The 23942-nt window shown below is 40.3% G+C and overlaps 1 protein-coding gene and 1 pseudogene across 2 annotated transcripts in view; one reads left to right on the top strand and one right to left on the bottom strand.

Annotated features, from left to right (window-relative positions):
• COMMD10 (COMM domain containing 10) overlaps window positions 1-20541 on the bottom strand; it is a 199654-nt gene extending 179113 nt beyond the window's left edge. For both annotated transcript variants that reach the window (XM_066382062.1, XM_066382065.1), the window contains exons 1-4: window positions 20430-20541; window positions 19129-19219; window positions 11611-11721; window positions 9303-9458 (exon numbers count right to left, since the gene is read on the bottom strand). In XM_066382062.1, the coding sequence (XP_066238159.1) occupies window positions 9303-9458; window positions 11611-11721; window positions 19129-19219; window positions 20430-20470 (399 nt within the window). In that variant the 5' untranslated portion in view covers window positions 20471-20541. The remainder of the gene's footprint in view (window positions 1-9302; window positions 9459-11610; window positions 11722-19128; window positions 19220-20429) is intronic.
• On the top strand, window positions 9868-10245 carry LOC136403343 (non-histone chromosomal protein HMG-14 pseudogene; annotated as a pseudogene).
• Window positions 20542-23942: the final 3401 nt, after the last annotated feature.

Here is a 23942-nt window from a genome sequence, read left to right as displayed (position 1 = left end):
GCTCTTTAAATTGATTGCTCATCAACAGCTAATGCTGTCATTTTTTTTTCCTAGAGAATTTATTTCAAGTTAAAGCAATTCTCTCTATATTCCTACTTTTAAAGAGGAAAAACTATAAATGATTGAATCTAATATTCCAGCAAAACTCAAGAGTCCTGATAAAGCAATTCTCTCTATATTCCTACTTTTAAAGAGGAAAAACTGTAAATGATTGAATCTAATATTCCAGCAAAACTCAAGAGTCCTGATAAAGATGAAGCACAAAAGACTCCAAGTGCAACCAAAATAAAAACACACAAAAATAAACTAGAAAATACAAAAAATAAACCATACCTTCCTCTCTTTACTGGTCTTTTCTCTACCAATAAATACAAGTATCCCCTTTATGAAAAAACCTAACAGACTGAGCTTCAAATAGCACAATTTACAAAGCACAGATATTTATTCATTCAACAGTCATTTTTGAGAATTCACTATGTCCCAAGGGCCATTTAAAGCAATGAGAATACACAGTAGTGATCAAAACAGACAAAAATTCCTGCTTGTGGAGTTTATAGTTTAGTAGTAGAGACAAACAACAACAACAACAAAAATAAGTAAAATATCATATATAGCAGGTCAGATAACAAATGTTATGGAGAAAAAGAAGAAAGTACCACAGATGTGAGGACACTTTTCCTTATGATAATCAGGGCAAGACTCACTAATCATTGTGACATCTAAACACATTGCTAAAGAAGACCAGCCACATGAAAATCCAGGTAAAGAACTTCAGAGGTAGAGATTCAGGTATTCAAACTGAGCCAGGAATAGGATGACAAGAAGTGAAGGACTGTAAAGAAGATACATAGTGGGTCTGACCAGGCAGTGGTACAGTGGATAGAACGTTGGACTGGGATGCGGAGGACCCAGGTTCGAAACCCCGAGGTCACCAGCTTGAGCACGGGCTCATTTGGTTTGAGCAAGGCTCACCAGCTTGAGCCCAAGTTCGCTGGCTTGAGCAAGGAGTCACTTGCTCTGCTGTAGCCCACCGCCCCCCCCTGCCCCAGTCAAGGCACATATGAGAAAGCAATCAATGAAGAACTAAGGTGCCACAACAAAGAATTGATGCTTCTCATCTCTTTCCCTTCTTGTCTGTCCCTCTCTCTCTGTCTCCGTCACACACACACAAAAATGAAAGAAAGAAAAGAAAAGAAAAGAAAAGAAAAGAAAAGAAAAGAAAAGAAAAGAAAAGAAAAGAAAAGAAAGAATGAATATAGTGGACCAAGGGAGATTATAAATCATGCAAGGCCTTAAAGGCAATTAAAATTGCAAGGCACATGGAAAGCCTTTAGTAGAATTGGAGCAGAGAAGGAATAGAATAAGATTTAACAATCGAAAGGAATCACTTTTAGAGTTCCTAATCTGGTGATGGTAGGAAGTAGTTTATTTTAACCTTCTTGCAAATAAAAATTATAGCCTCTAGACAAATATTTTTAAAACAGTGATTTGAAGGCATAGTAGAATGACTAAATTCTCCAAGCAAGGAATTTGATTCATAAAAGAAGAAAAGCCATGCAAGGTGAAAGATTCACATTAAAATGTATTTTCCAGGCCCTGGCCAGTTGGCTCGGTGGTAGAGCGTTGCCCCAGCGCATGGATGTCCTGGGTTCAATTCCCAATCAGGGCACATAGGAGAAGGGCTTGTCTGCTTCTCTACGCCTCCCCTTCTTGCTTTTCTCTCTCTCTCTCTCTTCCCTTCCTGCAACCATAGCTCAATTGGAGGGAGTTGGCCCCAGGCGCTGAGGATGGTTCCATGGACTCTGCCTCAGGTGCTAAGAACTTGGTTGATGATCAATGGAAAAATGCCCAGATGGGCAGAGCATAACCCCCTAGTGGGCTTGCCAGCTGGATCCTGGTCAGAGCACATGCAGGAATCTGTCTCTGCCTCTCCTCCCCTCACTGAATTTAAAAAAAAAAAAAAAGTTTTTTCCCAATCCATGCAGCATTGGGTGGCTAAAACGGAAATAGAAAGCCTCAGATTTGGCTTGTGCGGTCAGCAATCCCTTTCCTAGATTTTTACCCAAAAGAAATAAAAACATATGCCCACAGAAAAACTTGTACAAAATGTTTATAGCATCTTTTATTTATAATAGCCAGAAACTGGAAACAACCCAAATGACCATCTATGAAAGTATTGAGTACATTAATTATAGTTTTTTATACTATAGAGTACTGCTCAGCAACAAAAGAATTACCAACACAAGGGCCTGACCAGTGGTGGCGCAGTGGACAGAGCATCAACCTCAAACACAGAGGTTCTAGGTTCAAAACCCTGAGGTTGCCAGGTTGAACACGAGATCATAGACACGATCCCATGTTCTCTAGCTTCAGCCCAAAGGTCACTAGCTTGAGCCTAAAGGTTGCTGGTTTGAACAAAGGGTCACAGGCTTGGCTGGAGCCCCCAGTCAAGGCACGTATGAGAGACAATCAATGAACAACTCAAGTGACGCAACTATAAGATGATGCTTCTCATCTCTCTCCCTTCCTGTCTTTCTCTCTTAAAAAAAAAAAAAAAAAAAAAAAATCAATACAAAGAGCAACATGACCATATAACACTGGGGAACAAAATTTTAGTTGCATCCACAAAAACACTTGTTCTTACCTAATTCGAGTGTGCTAATTTCAAATCTGACATTAGTTTTTCTCTGTAAGCTACAGTTTTTTTTGCAGTTCAAGATTTTATGTTTCCATCTTTTTTTGTTTGTTTGTTTGTTTTTGGTTTTTTTTGTATTTTTCTGAAGCTGGAAACGGGGAGGCAGTCAGACTCCCGCATGCACCCGACCGGGATCCACCGGCACGCCCACCAGGGGGCGATGCTCTGCCCATCCGGGGCATCACTCTGTTGCGACCAGAGCTACTCTAGTGCCTGGGGCAGAGGCCAAGGAGCCATCCCCAGCGCCCGGGCCATCTTTTGCTCCAATGGAGCCTCAGCTGCGGGAGGGGAAGAGAGAGACAGAGAGGAAGGAGAGGGGGAGGGGTGGAGAAGCAGATGGGAGCCTCTCCTGTGTGCCCTGGCCGGGAATCAAACCCGGGACTTCCGCACGCCAGGCTGACGCTCTACCACTGAACCAACCGGCCAGGGCTATGTTTCCATCTTATTGTAAAATTTTTAACATTTAGTTTAACATAATGAAGTAGCATGTCTTCTTGGTCATCATCTTTGTGAAAATATAATAATTTATATAATGCAGTAAATATACTAATACACTAAAAGATATGATTGGATCCGAATTTGTCTACAATTTCAAAACAGAATATATTAAAACACTTATTTTAATCATAAAATTTGCGCAAAACTTTCTCTGTCTCTTTCTCTCTTTCTCTCTCTCTCTGTCTCTCCCTCTCCTCTCTAAAATGGATAAATAAAAAATTTGCGTTTGTAGCTCTTGCATTTGTGTACTTGTTGAGGACAATCTCGTTTGATGCACCAGCAGTAGTCTGCTCATCACTAATAGCTCCAAGATTTTCAGGAAACTTATGACTGTTCAGAAAGTGAATCTTAACGCTCATGTTACATCCAATATCGCAGAAAGCCAACAGCATCCTTTGAACCAGAAGTTCATAGTTTTCTGCTTTTTTGTTGCCAAGGAAGTTCTTTGTAACTGCCACAAAAGACTGCCATGCTGCTTTCTCCTCCTTATTCATCTTTCTGGCAAATTGTTCGTCACGTATGAGGGTTCAAATTTGAGGTCCATCGAATACTCCTGCTTTTATCTTCTCAAAAGACAAGGCAGGAAAAGCAGAAATAATATGTTGAAAGCATTCACTTTCTCTATTCAAAGCCTGAACAAACTGCTTCATTAAGCCAAGTTTGATGTGAAGTGGGGGAAAAATGATCCTGTCTCGATTAACTACAGGTTCATTCACAATATTTTGCATCCCTACTTTCAGAGCTTCACGATTCGACCACTCGTTCTGTGCCCAGTGTTTCTCCCAAGCTCGGCTGTGCCACAAACACAGAAAGCAAGGATACTTCGTGAAACCTCTCTGTTGTCCTAGCAGGAAATTTACCATTTTAAGATCCATACAAATGATCCAGTTATGCTCCTCATACTTCAGAAAGTCGAGGACAATTTTTATGTCATTCTTACTAAGTCATTCAATTCAGGTTGGCTAAACTGCTGAGGGGTTAATGATTGCTTAAAATCAGAAGAAGACCCTTCAGATTCTACAACCATTTCTTCATGCATCTTATCAAAATATACTTGATCACCATGTTCACTTTTTTCGTCCTTAGAAGAAATAAAACCATTGAAAACTGGAACCGGAGTGTCTCAGAGTGTGGGATAGATCATATTGCTGAAGGAATATTAGGATATACAATTGTATGCCGTTTTTTCTTGCCGATGCCCTTTGTATGGATCAGACAGAAATAACAGTCACTGCTGTGGGCCTTAGGCTCACGCCAAACCATGGGAATACCAAAAGGCATTCCTTTGTGTTTTCCTTTTGTCCAGTCACAAAGTATTTCCTCACAATTATGACACACAATATGAGGAGCCTAATCCTTGTCTTGATCGCCAAGGGGAACTTGAAAATAGGCAATATATGTACGTGTCACAAATGATGAAACATTGCACCTTTGACGTTGAAGTTTGTTAACAGCCACATATATAACAGAAGGTATCAGGACTATTCTTACATTTACGCCTACTCGAAGAAGCCATGATTCAATCTTAAAACAAAATAACAGAGTGTTTTTATCAGATAATAATTTTTTACATTTAAAAGCAACAACAATTATGTAAAAGTGATGTTTGTAAAACATTAATTGCCTTGTGGTTATGTTCAATCCAAGAGTCGTTGCCCTCTAACTCCAACTGAAAAACCAATGCATGCCATTAACTGTAACAAAAAAATTAAAACTGAATAAAAACTAGAGCATGCACTAAAAAACGAATTTCAGATTTGGAATCAGCAATGCAGAGATATATAGAAACAGTTCTAAAACCTCATGCAACAAAAAATGAAAAAAGGCCCTGGCCGGTTGGCTCAGCGGTAAAGCGTCGGCCTGGCGTGCGAGGGACCCGGGTTCGATTCCCAGCCAGGGCACATAGGAGAAGCACCCATTTGCTTCTCCACCCCCCCCCCCTTCCTCTCTGTCTCTCTCTTCCCCTCCCGCAGCCAAGGCTCCATTGGAGCAAAGATGGCCCGGGCGCTGGGGATGGCTCCTTGGCCTCTGCCCCAGGCGCTAGAGTGGCTCTGGTCACAGCAGAGCGACGCCCCGGAGGGGCAGAACATCGCCCCCTGGTGGGCAGAGCGTCGCCCCTGGTGGGCGTGCCAGGTGGATCCCGGTCAGGCGCATGCGGGAGTCTGTCTGACTGTCTCTCCGTGTTTCCAGCTTCAGAAAAATACAAAAAGAAAAAAAAAGAAAAAAAAATTGTTCCCCAGTGTAATATATATGCATGCTGAGGGCCATCAGCCAGACACATTTATCTGAGTTCATTTATATTAAGTCCAGGAACAGGAAAAACCAATCTATGATGATGAAACTGGGCACTTTCCAGGTTATGAAAATATTCTCTGTTTTGTTATGGATAATAATTAAATGGGTGTATATTCTAAAACTCATCAAACTGAACACAAAAGTCTCTGCATTTTACTGCAGGTAAATTATATTTCAACAAAAAGTAGTAAATAAATATAGAACCACTTAAGCCTCACAAACATTTATACTCTGTTAATTCCAGCACCTGGAAAAACTGTCTTTTACTTGATTCATAACACGCTAATAACTAAAGTAATAAAAGAGGCAAAAATTTTAGTTGTATGTGGATACAATTTGAATACATTTCCTATAAATGCAAAAATAATGTTAAGAAGCATTTAAATGTCAAATCCAAATTTCTAATTTCTCGTACTCTATATAAAATACAGGTATTTAGCAACTAATGAAGCAAACAATAAGTTGTTGTACTTAATAAGTTAATCTCATGCTGGCTTTAAAGAGGATATTTTAGAATACTGTTTTATGACCATTATTATCTTAGGAACATTAGCCATCCATATTTTAAAATATTTTTATTTATTGATGAGAGAGAGAGAGAAAAACATCAGTTTGTTCTTCCACTTATTTATGATTTGCATTCATTGATTGATTCTTATATGTGCCCTGACTGGGATCAAACTTGCAAATTTTGCATATCAGGACAATGCTGTAACCTGCCCAGGACAGCCATCCATTTTTGTTCTGTTTTTGTATTTTTCTGAAGTTGGAAATGGGGAGGCAGTCAGACAGACTCCCGCATGTGCCTGACCAGGATCCACCCGGCATGCCCACCAGGGGACGATGCTCTGCCCATGTGGAGCGTCACTCTGCCGCAACCAGAGCCATTCTAGCGCCTGAGGCAGAGGCCACAGAGCCATCCTCAGGGCCCGAGCCAACTTTTCTCCAATGGAGCCTTGGCTGCGGGAGGGGAAGAGAGAGACAGAGAGGAAGGAGAGGGGGAGGGGTGGAGAAGCAGATGGGCGCTTCTCCTGTGTGCCCTGGCCGGGAATCGAACCCGGGACTCCTGCACGCCAGGCCAACGCTCTACCACTGAGCCAACCGGCCAGGGCGACAGCCATCCATTTTTAAAAGTAGGTTTCTCAAGAATCTACGGAATAATATGATGAAATTTCACTATATAATGAAATGAGTAGATATGAATAAATTTCCCATGTGACTGATAAAGTTAAGAATATTCTTAACAGGAGAAAATCACATTAATTAACACATTTTGAACATTCAAAACAGCTATAACTTTCAAATTTATATTTTAAAACTCCCTAACAAACATATAAATGCATTTTAAGAAAAGGAATCAGTGCATGTAGTCTTTAAAGAGCTGGTTACTCAGAGTGCTTAAATATGCCTTACACATATTTCTCATATTCACATCAAGTACTAAGGATTTAAGTTAACTTAGAAATATAAAAATCTTTTAGAAAAAAACATTATATAAAAAGAATACAATTTTCCTTAAGATCTCAGGAAAAAAATATATATGTCAATAAAATATATGACATATAAGTCTGTACATTTAGTTTAGTAAAAATATATGTTAAAAAAAAAACCATAAAGAGAATTTCAGGAGTAAAATTAAATACAGTATTGAAGATCTGTAAAGGGTATTCATAATTTAGTAACTGTCATAATCACACAAGTATTATAATAAAAATCAAACAGAAAACACTTTTACAATAACATTGCTGACAGAGTCAACACTGATAAAAAAACAAAAGAGAAGAATACAAATTACTGTATTTTTTGCTCCATAAGACACACTTTTCTTCTCCAAAAGTGGAGGGGAAAATGCCCGTGCGTCTTATGGAGCGAATGTTCATTTATTTTAGCTGCTGCGGGTTCCCAGACTAGAAGAGTATTTGAACATTAAAGTCTCTTCTCATTCGTTAATAACAGTGCTAATGGTTGTTAATACTGCTGTTGAGTTTATATTGTTGAAATATTATTGTGGTATATTTTATTAAATATTTTAACACACCATTTGGTTCAGAATATTTTTTTCCTTATTTCCCTCCTTAAAACCCTAGGTGCTTCTTGTGGTCAGGTGCATCTTATAAAGCAAAAAATATGGTAAGTGGTAGTGACATTACAGTTTCAAGTCTCCAAAGATATTAAGATAAAATATATTTTTTTTTAAAAAGAGAGTGAGATGGGATAAAATTTAAAAATCCTTTTTAATCATATCCTGCAAAAAAAGCTATCACTAAGATTAATTTTCAAATAATAAAAAACAAAAAGATGTGTTTTTAAATTTTGAATTAAAAATAAGCATCTGTTGGCTCAGTGGTAGAGCATTGGCCTGGTGTGTGGATGTCCTGGGTTCAATTTCTGGCCACGGTAGCCTGACCAGGTGGTGGTGCAGTGGATAGAGCATCGGACTGGGACGCGGAAGACCCAGGTTCGAGACCCTGAGGTCGCCAGCTTGAGTGCGGACTCATCTGGTTTGAGCAAAGCTCACCAGCTTGGACCCAAGGTTACTGGCTCAAGCAAGGGGTTACCCAGTCTGCTGAAGGCCCGCGGTCAAGGCACGTATGAGAAAGCCATCAATGAACAACTAAGGTGTCACAACGAAAAACTGATGATTAATACTTCTCATCTCTCAGCGTTCCCTTCTGTCTGTCCCTATCTATCCCTCTCTCTGACTCTGTCTCTGAAAAAAAATAAAATTAAATTAAAAAAAAAAATTTCTGGCCAGGGTACACAGGAAAAGCACCCACCTGCTTCTCCACCCCTCCTCCTCTCCTTCCTCTCTGTCTCTCTCTTCTCCTCCTGCAGCCAAGGCTCCATTGGAGCAAAGTTGGCCTGGGCACTGAGGACGGCTCCATGGCTTCCGCCTCAGCTGCTAAAATGGCTCCGGTTGCAAATGAGCAACACCCCAGATGGGCAGAGCATCGCCCCCTAGTGAGCGTGCCAGGTGGATCCCAGTCAGGCACATGCAGGAGTGTCTCTCTGCCTCCCCACTTCTCACTTCAAAAAAATATTTAAAAAATTAAATAAATAAGCACCTGTTGATTTTTTCAGCTATTATTTAATTGAATCTGACTCAGCCAAATTATAGTAAATGTTACATATACGTACATAGTTAAAAGAATAACCAATCTAGCCCTGGCTGGTTGGCTCAGTCATAGAGCATCTGCCCAGCATGTGGAAGTCCCAGGTTCAATTCCCAGTCAGGGCACACAGGTGAAGTTCCCATCTGTTTTGCCATCCCTTCCCCTCTCGCTTCTCTCTCTATCTTTCCCTCCTGCAGCTATGGCTCAAATGGTTCAAACAAAGCTGGCCTCGGGTGCTGAGGATGATGACTCCCTGGCTTCACCTCAGGCACTAAAACAGTGTAGTTGCTGAGCAACGGAGCAGCCCAGACAGGCAGAGCATCGCCTGGTAGGGGGCCATCCAGGTAGATCCTGGTCGGGGCACGTGCAGGAATCTGTCTCTGCCTCCCCGTGTCTCACATGATAAAAAAAAATTAAAATATATAAAAAGGATAACGAGTCCTATCCAAAGCCTCAGGGGAAAAATAGATTTTCATTCTTAGTCTTAGATTATAGAAGCATATTTTAAACTGCAAATTAAAATTAAATCACATTGTGGTTGCCAATACATATGGAAATAACTTTATAGGAATATTGTCTATATACTTTCTTGTGCCTGACTCTACCTTTCAACAAAATATTATCACTTTAAGAGCTCTTCAGGTATTATAATCCATGCCATACACTACTGAAAAATATCTTTGGTGTAACAGAACCAATACCTTGTGGGGAGCAAGAATCCTCTGCCTGAATTTTTCAACTGTTTCTTGACCCATGGAAGACCAAGCATTGACAAATGCTTCTGCTTTGTCTTGTCTGAGGTGAATGTTCTCTAACTGCTGCTGCAAAGCTGCTGGCTTCACATTGTGATACACTGCCTGTTAAGGAGAAAAAAATTACATGTCTCTAATGTTCATAAGGAGACACTAATCTATAATAAAATACAATATTAAATAATTTAAATCAAAGTAATATTTTATATTTCTCTTGCACAATTTTTTTTTATTATTTTACAAATGATATACTATTGCAAGGGCTGAAAGATTCAGGATTAAGTGGCCAAAATTATTCAGGCTTAATTTTTTTCAGTTTTGCCTGTGGTTTAAGTAACCCTAACTTCACCCAACAGAAAAGCTTCTTTGCTGTAGCTATGTCAATGGATCCTAATTAAAATTTCATTCATTCCCTGGGTTCTCCCACCGCCCCTCCCCGCCCCCGTCGCAGGTCCAACGAGCACAGGCAGCAAGGGAAGACAGGGCAGCAAGAGAAGACAGCAGCCGGCAGCCCAGGCGTGTGAAGGTTCTTGGTGTGCCCCGCCCGCCTGCCACGGTGCCGAGGAAGGTCAGCTCTGCGGAGGGTGCAGCGAGGTCGTCAGCTAAACTTGTTTCTGCTAAAGTGGAAACGAAGCCAAAAAAGGCAGCAGGAGAGGATAAATATGCAGACAAAAAGAAAAGAACAAGGAAAGGGGGAAGGGGAGCAAAGGGAAAGCGAGCGCAAGCAGCTAACCAGGAACCTAAAGGTCTTCCTGTGGAGAGCGGAGAATCTAAACCCGAAGAGTCCAGCTCGGACCAAGCAGGAGAAAGAACCGGAAGAAGGATGCAATGGTTTTGTCTCCTAGCTAACAAAATTTTCCAAGAAGCACTTTCTCAAAACTACCTTCCCTGACCAACTTCCTAGATAATACATAATAAAATATTATAAAATTTTTAACAGTGATGTCTTTTTATTATGTATATTATTCTGAAACAACTTACCCATAAACCCCACGCTGCTCTGTCTTATTTGATTATCCTTTTCCTCTACTGAAGGCCCACCAAGGACAGTCAACTTTATGATCTGTAATCTGCACAAGGTATGCAGTAGGTGCCTGGCAGCTTGTCCTTTTAACAGTATCTGTTACTAGAATGCTTATGAAGCTACAGTACCATCTAAAGTTTAATTTCATAAATATTTTATCAGTCAACAGGAATTTACTGAGAGTCTATTTTAAGTTCAGCAATGCGCTAGGTTTATATAACCTGTACACACACACACACACACACACACACACACACACACACACACAAAGATCCTGCCTTCCCTTAAAGAAAAAACTTAGTGAAGAAAATACCATAGTCCCCCATGTATAAGACGCATCTTTTTTTGAAAAATTTGGGGTCTAAAAACTGGGTGCATCTTATACAGTGGTTGTAGCGTTTTAAATGCCATAGACAGAACTGAGGACAAGGTAATATATGAAGACAGTGATTCGTCATCAGACAGATGAAGACAAGCTAATGGATAGAGAAGTTTTGACAGTAATAAGGAGTTGTATGAATTTTATGATGGATAAAACTTGAGTTCAATAACTTTATGTAATACTTTTTTTTTCAAATTTGGACCCCAGAATTAAGGTGCATCTTATACATGGGGAAATGCGGTATCACTGACACCATGAAATAATAAAAGACTAACAATTTGCTCTACTATGATCAGCCAAAGATAATAAGGGGAGGACTGCAAGTATAAAGGGTCAAGGCTAGAGAGGTTTAAAGGGAACGTACAAAAGAAACTGAATTTAGGTTAAAAAAGAGATACAGAAGTACAGCTCAGTAGGAAGAAACAGTATAAAAAGAAGTCCTCTCACAGCTACTTCTTTTCTAATTGTTTTATTTATAACCTTAGTCAACTAAATCCCCAAAAATCATTTACTGAATTTTTAAATAAAATGTATTCATTTTTCCAAATTATTATACCAGGTAACAATGACTTAAAATCTTTTATAACTGTCTCAAGTCAATAAAGTCTTGATTCATACTTTCAAACACTTTACTCACTACTCCTCAATGATTAAGACTATTCTGTAGAATGTAATACCGTGGGGGGGGAAATCATACATCCAAATTCTTTTAAACTTCACTGGAATTATTGATTAAAATATATTCACAGCTTCCATATGCATACTTAAAAAAATAAAATATTACCCATATCATAGCAATATAAACATGTACTAAACAACAATGGTTAGTAAGTTTGTGGCAATAAAAATACCTGTTCTAAAATGAATGATATTGTTTCAAGAACTAGGTGAAGATCTTGTTTCTCTAGAGAAAACGCAGCTTGAAGTTTTTCTTCCTCTTCTTCACTGAAACTGCTTTCAGCCTACGACACAGAAAGCAATCCACTAGCACACATTCAGAGATTCAAAACTCAGATACGCAAAAGATGGTGCATTTAGTTATAAATGGAATGAGAATTTGAAAGAAAAAGTAAATCCATGGTAAAAGATGCTGCTGTATTTATAAATTTCAGTATCTCAAAATCATAGTACAGTTCAATGTCTGGATCTTGCCAAATAAAACTCATTTTTAAAAAACAGTATTTAAAAAAACTATGGAAATGGAAAATAACAATAAATACCATAACTAATGGACATTTAGTAAAAAAGCTAGAAGGTAAAACCCTAAAATGTTATCAATAATTAATAGTAATTTTCATCTTTACTCAAAATATTTACTATCTATTATGTGCTACTCAGACAGCTCATCTCCTCAGGTATACCAAACTCCAGTTAAAAAGACACATAAAAAAACAAATAATTATTTAAATAATTTCCATTTTGATGAGTTCTCCAAAACTATGGGTTATTATAAGAGTATTTACACCCTGGCCAGTTGGCTCCATGGACAGAGCGTCAGCCTGGCATATGGATGTCCCAAGTTCAATTCCTGGTCAAGGCACACAAGAGAAGTGACCATCTGCTTCTCTCCCCCTCCCTCTCCCCCTTCTCTCTCTTTGACCCCTCCCAGAGCCAGTGTGGATTGGTTCCAGCATTGGCCTTGGCACTGAGGATAGCCCAGTTGGTCTGAGCAGGTCAGCCTCAAGTGCTAAAATTAGCTCAGTTGATTCAAGTATCAGCCCCAGACAGGGGTTTCCGGGTGGATCCCAATTGGGTTGAATGCAGGAGTCTGTTTCACTATCTCCCCTCCTCTCACTTAACAAAAAAAAAAAAAAAGAGTATTTGTAAAGCAGTAAATTGTCTTTTTTATAATTTCCATGTTTTCTAAAACTTAAACACTACAAAATTACTTTTATACGCAATAGTCAAAATACTAGTCTGAGTATAACCTCTGACTAGTCTCCTTTCACTTCCAAAATAATCTCCTGACATAAAGATACTGGTTTATCAAATATGAAAAATAAACAATATTAAAATGGCTTTTAAGTAAAAATAAATATTTCATGCACACATATTAAAAACAACCTTCTCTATTGCTGCTGCCTCTCCCCAAGAGCAAAATGGAAAACTTTCAGAAGGTCCACGAGTCCCTGCCTTGACAGTTTAGGATGATGTACAACTGAAGCCTCTTTAGAACTCTATCTGGCATATTTGTTTTGTTTTGTTTTGTTTGGAGCTAGTCATAAGAATTCCAGTCTCTACTACCTGTTTTATGATGAGAAAAGCATAAACCCAATTTAGCTAAAATGTCAATGACTCACCTCAGGAGCAATGTTTTGATTTGAAAATTCCAGAATTTCTGTGACTACCATACATCTTCTTGATATAATGAGTTACAGTGCCAGATTTTATCAATATGAGAAACATAACAATATTACTTATGCATAATTACTAAACCAAACATTGCATTAAATTAAATGGATATTTACACTTTAACTTACAAGTTGGTCAATCTGATTCCTTTTAATTTACACCAAATAAGATATTTAACAAAATAAAAATAGTGACTGATCATGTAGAAAAATAAAACTTCAGTGTCCCCAATATGTACAGGGAGCTAAGATTTCTTTAAAAAGAGAAAGAAAGCAGGGGAGGGGATGGGGGGAAAAAAGAGAGAGAAAGCAACAAAACGGCTAGTCTCAAGATGCCAAAGGTCTTATATTAACACAGTAGTTCGGAGTGAAAGGAGACAAGGGAACATTTATATGCCTCCATCCACTGGAAATCAGGCATGCGGCCTTAAAATAAAAACAATGAGAATCTTAAAACGAGTGAGCAGAAGAGCACACGGAGAACACAGCTATACAGCAAAGTTTCAGATACATATTGAACCTCTTGCTCCCAAATTTCTGGGAGAAGCTCCTCTATTTGCTTTCACAGAGCAGCAGTTTAACTTCTTTCTACCAAGAGCAGCCCACACATATCGGGGCATTAAACAGAAGAGAGAGGAGATATATTCTCCCTTATCCTCTCAAAGGGAGTAAATTAAGGCCCAGGTTTATAAAGTTATAAAGTATCCAAGAAACTTAAAACTTAAAATGGAAAGTGGGATGTTAATTTTTTCTGTATTAAAAGAGCATATGCTATAAACATATACAGGGCTGGACAAAAGTAGGTTTACAGTTTGAGTACATGAAGCAGAGTTTATTCTTATATTACTATTTAGTAATTTTTGTATTATTTATTATGAACAACCGTAAACCTACTTTTCCCCACCCCTGTATACATAGGAAGAAAGGAAAAACACCACATAAAAAGAATAAGGTAGTGCTATATGTATTGACATGGAAAGAGCTCTGATAAAAGGGAGAAGGAAAGGTAAATAGCAGGGCAATATATACAGTGTGATAACAGTTATATAAAAATACATAAACAGCCTGACCAGGTGGTGGCGCAGTGGATAGATCATCAGATTGGAACACAGAGAACCCAGGTTCGAAACCCCAGGTCTCCGGCTTGAACGCAGGCTCATACGGCTTGAGCACGGGGTTGCTGGCTTGAATGTGGGATCATAGATATAACCCCCATGGTCTCTGGCTTGAGCCCAAAGGTCACTGGCTTGAAGCCCAAGGTCGCTGGCTTGAGGCCAAGGTCACTGGCTTGAGCAGGGGATCACTGGCTCTGCTTCAGCACTGAAAATAGCTTGGTTGTAAGCATGGCCCGAAATGGGCAGAGCATGGGCCCCAGACAAGGATTGCCAGGTGGATCCTGGTTGGGGCTCATGCGGGAGTCTTTCTATCTCCCCTCCCCTTATTCAGAAAAGAAGAAAAAAATAAAACTTCATCTTAAACTATTTGGGAAATTTAAAATGTTATATAAAATGCTTGATTTAAGCACTCTTAAGTACTTTAAGGACACACAAAAAAGAAAATTTTTAAATCCATGTTTCCAACCTTTTTTTTTAAGAATTTTTTTCTTAACATGATGATTGGGGAACTAATCTCAAGCCCACATACAGTTGAAATTAGGTCACATTCCTCAGAAAATTATAGAGGTCTTCTATGAAAATAGTATATCAACTAAGTGATTGTGAAGGCAATTAGGTGGTTTTTTTTTAATTTACCAGTTATTTATGTATTAAAGCACTGCTACATTCAATTACTTTATAGTGAAAGCATATCCAGGCTACCATGCCAGGAATCCAGATTGTTGATCTCTCAGAACACAGACATACAGCATATGTAGTTACAGTAATATGCTTTGTGTAAGGCCCTAAAATTGTTATGGAGCAAAGTGTATGAGTTTTTTAATTGCATGAGTAGTGACAATTATTTTTGAAACTCTGAAGCCATAAATGTTTGGGGTTTTTTTTTAGCAAAGGAGAGACAATAAGATAGAGAGACAGAGAGAGGGACAGATAAGGACAGACAGATAGGAAGGGAGAGAGATGAGAAGCATCAATTCTTTGTTGTGTCACCTTAGTTGTTCATTGATTGCTTTCTCATACATGCCTTGACTGGGGGGCTGTAGCACAGTGAATAACCCCTTGCTCAAGCCAGCGACCTTGGGCTCAAGCCAGCAACCATGGGGCCATATCTATTATCCCACTATCAAGACAGCAACCCCCTGCTTAAGCTAGGGTGCCCACACTGATGCCTGATGAGCCCACTCAAGCTGGCGACCTCGGGGTTTTAATCCTGGGTCCTCTGCGTCCCAATCTGAGGCACTATCCATACGCCACCGCCTGGTCAGGCCATAAATGTTTATTTCTAAGTTACCAGCCATGGTATTTGGTCTGACTTCCCTCAGTATTTCCCAATGGAGACTATTAGCATGACGGATGGGACAATTCTTTGTGCAGGACTGTCCTGCACATTACCATGACCAGGAAGAGGGCTAGTTTAAAGAGCACTCCCAGACCTAGTCTATACCTAAATTGGCTTAGCTTCCCCATGTTTATTCTTACGAGGGATTCCAAGGAACCCATCTGGTCAAACACAGATTATATCTGCCCATAAACAGATTAAGCTTTGTAAAATCAAAGTGCCAAGCAGCTATCATTTAGAATAGCAACCAAATCCCTAAATTTCTCATCAGTCTACCTGAACCAGGTTTCACTGTTCTAAGGGCTCTGCTTGTCTGAAGGCAAAAGCCAAGTTGACAGGCCAAGAGTAAATAAAAGAAAGCTGGCAGATCCTGAACGTTGCCGCAAACTTTACTTGATAAGAGCTCTACCACAACAGGAGCCCTTCTGGAAGAATACTCCCTGAAATTGTCCTGGGCGGGGAAGGGGCGCCGAAAGAAATTGCCACCTTACCTTGCAAGACATAGGATTCAAGCACCTCTGTGGAATGTTTTGGCCACTGAGTTACTCTAAGATAAATACTAACTTATTCTCAACTCAAGAGGTAACTGACAGGGTCAAAGACAAACTACACATCACAATTTTGCCTGCAAATGTTCCATCCTCCCTCGGTATGAAGAACAAAAGATGTATATAAGTGTTTTTTTTACCCATATTGGTTTATACATTTAAGAAGGCAGCTACCTACCAGGACAGGAAATCAAAGGAGAACATCTATATAATCCGCCTTCACTGTTTACTTTTAGACTGATTTATAAATTATTTTGTACTCTTTTTTCTGAGGTTTGCTGTAGTGGATTAAAGAGATGGAATCTGGAACAGACTGCCTTATTTAGCTGTGTGACCTTGGACAAATTATTTAACTGGTCTTTATCTCAGTTTCTTCATGGAGAAAATAAAGATGACTTCCTAAAGTTGCTGTAAGGATTAACTCCAGCATGAGTTAATAATACAAAGCCATTAGAATGGTAGCAGTCACACAGGGAGCAATATAACTGTAAATAGCAAAATTCTCACAGATGGAATTTAAAAGACTTACATTTGTTTTGTGTTTCCCATGGCAAGGAAAAGAACTAACTCCAAGAATAGTTATTGAGCCTGACCAGGCAGTGGCGCAGTGGATAGAGCGTCGGACTGGGACACGGAGGACCCAGGTTCAAAACCTCAAGGTCACCAGCTTGAGCACAGGTTCATCTGGTTTGAGCAAAGCTCACCAGCTTGAGCCCAAGGTCACTGGTTTGAGCAAGGGGTCACTTGGTCTGCTGTAGCCCCACGGTCAAGGCATATATGAGAAAGCAATCAATGAACAACTAAGGTGCCACAATGAAAAACTGATGATTGATGCTTCTCATCTCTTTCCCTTCCTGTCTATCTGTCCCTATCTGTACCTCTCTCTGACTCTCTCCATCAAAAAAAAAAAAAAAAAGTTATTGATTACCAATTGTATAAGTATCAATGTATCAGATACAGGAAATACAAAGATAAGTAAGACATGCTACTCAAGGTATTCAAGGTCAGAGAAAGACCTTGTAATCATGAAACTAATTCGTACTTATGATGCAGTACTAAAGTGAGATGATAATGACCCAAGTGCTTTTAGAAGCAGAGAAGAGAGAACAACTGCTGAGAGTGAGACTATAAAACCCCTGAAAAGATGAAAACTAGTTTATTCACTAGGGGGAAGAAGGACATTGCAGGTAAAGCAAAGAGTATATATATACACACACAAATGGAAAAGTTCACGGCGCATTCTAATAAAAGAGCACATTCCAGTGTAACTGGAGAACTTGCAAAATGGGAAAAATATGTATAGATCGTGACCATATTATAATGTTATTATAATATAATGTTAAGAATTTTGAACTTTTCCCAAAAGAACAATGGAAAACCACTGATGACTTTGATATGATCAATTCTTTTTTTAAGAAAAAAATATTTGGAAAGATAAATGAATTCGCATTATGAAGAAAAAATAGGAAGGGACAAACTAGAGCAGGGGTCCCCAAACTTTTTACACAGGGGGCCAGTTCACCGTCCCTCAGGCGTTGGAGGGCCGGACTATAAAAAAACTATGAACAAATCCCTATTCACACTGCACATATCTTAAAAGTAAAAAAACAAAATGGGGACAAATACAATATTTAAAATAAAGAACAAGTAAATTTAAATCAACAAACTGACCAGTATTTCAATGGGAACTATGGGCCTGCTTTGGCTAATGAGATGGTCAATGTGCTCCTCTCACTGACCACCAATGAAAGAGGTGCCCCTTCCGGAAGTGCAGCGGCTGGATAAATGGCCTCAGGGGCCACATGCAGCCCGCGGGCCATAGTTTGGGGACCCCTCAAATAGAGGCTTCAAGAAACCAGTTTGAAGGTAATTACTGTGTCCAAAGAAGAGATGGTAAGAATCTGAACTAGGACTATAAGGAGAACTTGGGTTTAAAATACACTTTAGAACAGAGGTTTCAAACTCAACTCAGCATGTGGGCCGCAGAGCAAGATCACAGCCGTTTGGCGGGCCGCACTAGGTCTACAAAAGGCAACTGTTACGCAACACTTTTCTCACTGCAGTTGAAAACAAAAAAAAATCAGTACAACAAGCACAATCGTACATGCAGTTTACTCAGTGTCACAAAACGACCAGACACTGTAGTTCGCATCACAACTGCTGTTAACTAAGCTAATATCTAGCTAGGATGCTAGAGAAATGAAAAATACAAGTAGGCCCCTAGGCTTACTTAATTTTATCCAAAATATTTTGAACTTCGTGGATTAGTCTGCGGGCCGCACAAAATTGTTCAGTGGGCCGCATGCGGCCCGTGGGCCGCGAGTTTGAGACCCCTGCTTTAGAAGGAGAAAGTACTCTGGGGTGGGCTCCTGGCCAGGAAAAAAAAAAGTAAAGAATCCAAATTCTTGTTTAATGGTGATGACTGGCACTTGGCAGAACATTTAACAGATGTTCCATAAACATATGATGGATAGAATTAAATTTTTATAACAGGATAAAAAACGTTAACATAGATTGGTGAGCAAGCAGTGAATTACTAAACTTCAATATGTCCAAAATAACCACACCTTTGAAATAAAAGTGAAAGATTAAATACTGACTGATAGCAATATCATAGAATTATTTTTAAGAGGAAGAAAGAAATCATAAATCAGAATTTTCCCAAAGCATGTTCCAAAGAGCCTCAGTCCCAAAAGAATGTATCATGATAAAACAGTTCCAAGGTCAAACAAATTTGGAAAATTTTGCATAATACATGCATCCTTAAATATTTACTGTAAACACTACCATATAATATACTCTGAAATTTTCCATAATAAAAAAATTAACTTTAATGAAGGCAGAACTTCCCAAACCTTTGACCATGAAACATTATCAAATTTTCTAGAGACCTGGCGTTTTCAAAGACACTCTCGGAAACACTATACTTCACAAAAAGTTCTTTAGATAGAAACCATTTCAGCTCAGTGGAATCACAAGAAAATATTACAAGTTATAGAAATACAAAAGTACAAACCTTCAGGTGAAGTTTTTGAAGAATTCGGGCGAGCAATCGTGGAAATCTTCCTATATCTATTTCATTTATCAGCGACACTGCTTTTTTCATGCTAAATAAATTAGTAAAACAAAGTTTTTAAGTGAGCTTTCCAAGTAAGACTGTACTTGCCATACACACAGCTGTCTATAACTGCAGCTGTCTGTAAGTTTTCATTTCAAAAACTCTGACTGCTTAAGGTAAGTCTGTGTGAAATAAAGAAAAACAGATGATGGCCAGCAAAGGAGGCAGGGCATTTCCAAAAAGATTTCTCTCAAAAGCACTACTGCTGAAAAAGATCTATTTAGCAAATTTTCTCTTTCTTTTAGGCAAGGCAAACTACTAGGTCACTAGGAGGTAAGTGGCTATTACACCAAAAATATACATCTAAAGAATGCTGCATCACAGAGAATAGAATTTAGTCCTAAGGACACAGTTGTTTTAAAACTCTGCTTCAATTGTAATAAGTAACTTCATGTGATGAAAACAATTCTATTCCACCAGGTTATTATGGTTTACTGATGTGGTGTGTTGTCACCCCGGGCACTGGTGTGAGGCAAGGAACTGGCTGTCAGAACTCAGTGAAATCAGGAAGATGGAAAAACCTTCTTTAACATTCCTGCACAATCCAGGCGCAAATAAGTTTATTTCCCAACTTCAATTATCTGCCTGTAAATATACTTCAGCACTTTTTCCGCATCCATACACCACCTCACTATGATTTAACTCCTTTTCATTACATGGAGTCATTTTTACTTAAGTAACTTTATTTTAAAAGAGAACTTCGTAACTCACTTACCATAAACAAAAATTAACTAAAATTAAATAAAATGAAAACAAAAGCAATGTTACGAAATTCTGACTGGTGTTACCAGCCCCAAACCCCTGGCCTGGAGTGTACTGTGTGTGGATGGAAAGGGCACTGACACGTGCTGGTACTAAAGACCCCGCAGCGCCATCGGGAGCCTTCCTCCCAACCACGTCTGAACCGGAATGAAGGCGGAAACGGAGTGCCACCCCGCGTTACTCAGCGTTACTCCAGGGAGGCCCGGTGCGGCTGGCACTGACCCCCACGCCGCCGCACCGACCTCAGCGCCCGGGCGCACGGCAACCCCACGCGGGGGAGCCACCGCGACGGCGGAGGAGCCCACGCCCCGACCGCTCCCGCCCCGCGACGTGGCAGCCCCGCCCCCCACCCCGACTCGGCCCCGCGGCCGAGCCCGGCGACAGGCAGCAGGGGCGTCCTTGTGCCGGCCCCACCCGCGCCACCCCGGGACGGCTACCTGGGGCTTTCCCGCAGGATCAGTGCCGCGGCCGCCGCCATCCTCAGAGCTCCCTCGCCCGGCCGCTGGCTGTCAGCTGCTCCCAGCCCAGCCAATGGCGCCCCGGCGGACGGGAACCCGGAAGGGCCAAGCTGCTCCGCTGCCTCCCGGGCCTCTCGGTTCCCGCGGACGCGGCTACGGGGTCTTGTCTTGCGGTTGTGGGGGGTCTGACGGCGGGGGAGGGGAGGGATGTCACCGCCCTGCGCCCTGCCTCTTTCACCTGTTCGGAGTTAAGACTGTATGCATTTTAACTTATTTATATTTACTAATTGTAGATACCTGGATATGGATATGTTCTTATGTATATATGGATGTTATTATGGATGTAGTATGTGTGTATAAGCGTGTACAGTTAGACGCGCGTGTATATATGCATATTATATACACGTTATACAGGGCGCCACTTGGCGCTTGCCTTGTGTTTATTTCTGCTAGGCACTTGGGATACAAAAACCCAGAATTTCTGCCCTCTGGGTTTGCCTACAGCACACGTGGACTGGTATTTGTTGCTCCCTCTGTAGAGTCTGGCACCGAGTTAGGTACTGCATGAGTGGAAGAGGTGAAACGCTGCAGACACTACCACTCAGAATCTCACAATGTAGGGCTACAAGAAGGGTTCACACCAGGGGTGATGTTGGTCAAATAAGCTTTGTAAATATGATATATATGTTTGCTCACTTATAGTTTGCATTGGGTGTGGGAGACAGGCTGTAAGCAGGCAGGGTCATTATAGCCTAAGGCTTAGTTTTAAGACTAAGCCTTTCCCACCCTAAGTGACTTTGTATCAGAGACTTCCTTGTTCATATATTGGATTAAAGGTTTTCATTTCTACACTATAAAATGGGCAGGCCTGGAGCTAGCTCTCTCTTGGTTCCTGAGATTAGCATTAGAGGGGAGAGCAGAGAAAGGCCACCTGGAGGAGAGGAGAAGCAGCCAAGATGGCAGAATGCTGAAAGAGAAGTCAGTTTGTGCAGAGAGAAGGAGATAGGGAACAGAGGTGAATAAGGCTGGTGAGGTAGAAACCTTTGATTCTAGGAAACTCGGATAAGTCATGGCTTTGGGAGCCCTGAATGGAAAGGGAAGTGTTTTCCCACTGTGTGTATTTCTTGCCCGCCGGGTAAGAGCTAGGATTAAAGGTAATGGCCCACCAGTTCTTGGCTCCACTGTTTCATTATAGTAAGTCCAAATCAAATGCGAACCTGCATGGGCCAGGCAGCTCTCATGGTGGCCATGGCTACTGGCTTTACAGTCGTGATGAGAGCTGGCTTTTTTTTGTTTTTGCTTGTTTGTTTGTTTAAGATTACTGTCAGCAGAATGGTGATTGGATTGGAAAGAAGTAAGCAAAAAAATAAGGAAAGTTGTGATAATGTATGGAAAGCAATAAAATCCTGTGGTAGTAAAATGGCATTGGAGAATAAAACGATAGTGGGTGGATTAGAGTTACATTTCAGCTGTAGAATCTTCAGGTGCTGGCAAAAGATTGAATTTAATTTCCCTACCTAATTATGTTTTACTTAAATTATTATTTAAATTAGTTGGCATTCCTACAGCAGCCCAAAAACAGCCTAACTAAAAGGAGAAGCCAGATTGCAAATTAAAAGTCAATAATCCCCACATGGATAATTGAGTCAATTATACAGTGTGCTGAACACAGCCAAATACATTTAGTTCCACAACACTCCACATACTCCCCAATTAATGCAATATGTAAAAAAGATGTATATGAATCTACATAACTTACAAAATCTGATACAAGCACATTACCCTACCTGGCACAACTTTAAAAAGTCCGAGTTCAATCACCTTTTGAATCATTTCCCATTTCTTTTGATTCATTGCCTGAAGCAGAGCCACTAACCAGCTAAAACTGGTTAAACTTAACCAGTTAAAACTTTTGAATCTCTGGTATAGTTTCCATCCTCCTCAGTTGCCTTCAAAACTATAGCTAAGATTGTGAGCAAAATGAGCCCTGGATCTGTGTAACCTCGCTGATTCCCATTCCTGATCTGCAAAACGGTGAGAACAATGTCTGCTCCTCTGCCCTGTAGTAAGAAGAAATGCACCCCCATATTTATGGCAGCATTGTTTACAATAGCCAAGATCTGGAAACAGCCCAAGTGTCCGTCCATGGATGAGTGGATGAAAAAGCACATATACACAATGGAATACTATGGGGCCATGAAAAAGAAGGAAATCTTACCTTTTGCGACAACATGGATGGACCTGGAAACTATTATGTTAAGTAAAATAAGCCAGGCAGAGAAAGAAAAATATCATATGACCTCACTCAGTTGAGGAACCCAATGAAAAATATGAACTAAGGAATGGAAAAGAGACAGGTGGGATCAAAGGGTCCAGAGGGAAAGCGGACAGAGGGAAAGGGGTAGATAGGAAGGGATCAGAAAAGGGAAAGAGATTGGTGAAATTATATACACATAACACAGTGTTATAGAGAGCAGAAAAGCAAATCCTGGAGGGAAAGGGGGAGGACATTGGGAGGGGGTTAAGGGGGATGTTGTGGGGAACATGGGGAGGGATGATGCATTTAGGGGGACACTAGAATCTATGTAAACACAAATTAAAATTAAAAAAATAAACTGTAATTGAAAAAACCCTAACCCCCAAGCTTGTCAGTCCATTTTTGTGATGGATCCAGAGCCCAGATCTGCTGCCCCTTATTTATTATGGCTACTTAACAGGATGAATGCTCAAAGTTTCTTTTATACCTTGCCTTCATTGCAAACTTCCATCAAATCCACCTTTTTTTTTTTTTACATTCTGTGTTAACCTAGGTTCTAGAAGACAATCTGATTCATTTTAGTGCTTTGCTGGGCGCTATAATTATAGGGAAGTAGAAGTGAGGGCAAAAGAGAAGGAAGGAAGGAGAGAAGGAAAGCAAATACAAGGTCATATGTTATCCAGAGGGTTACAACTTCAAAACCTAGCTCGTTTCTTGATACTGTGGGATACTGCAGACAGCTTATGTCGAATCACTGTGTCCTGGAATAGTCAGGAGGTAGGAATGAGGGAAGGAAATTTGTCTGCAGACTCTTTTATATCTCCTCTCTCGTTTGGCAAAATTTGTCCTATAGCTCATACTTCCCTGTATTTCTAGGGTATGCCCCTTGGTGCCCCTAAACAAGCACTAGGAAATCCAGAGCTTCCATGAGTTGAGTCTGGTAGAGTAGGAACCAAGTCCTGGAGCTCTAAAAGACTGCATTCCTGTAGGGCCAGTAGTTGCAGCTGTCATAGTGGTCATTCACATGCAGGTTCCCATGGGACGTGGGCAGACGGTAAAGAAACAGTGGAGCCAAAAATTGGTGGGCCATTCCTTTATTCTAGCCTCGCACCGGCCGAGGAGAAAACACACAGGGCTCCAAAACCCTAACACATTCTCTGGTTCCACAACCAGGAGAATCTTCTCTGGTTTTTCCTAGAATCAAAGGCCCCACCATCTGCCATGATGGCTTCTTA

The sequence above is a fragment of the Saccopteryx leptura genome, chromosome 4 (genome assembly GCF_036850995.1).
Source record: "Saccopteryx leptura isolate mSacLep1 chromosome 4, mSacLep1_pri_phased_curated, whole genome shotgun sequence".
In the NCBI taxonomy this organism is placed as follows: domain Eukaryota; kingdom Metazoa; phylum Chordata; class Mammalia; order Chiroptera; family Emballonuridae; genus Saccopteryx; species Saccopteryx leptura.
The sequence above is the reverse complement of the archived record's forward strand: the minus strand, read 5'-3'. Positions and strand labels throughout refer to the sequence as shown.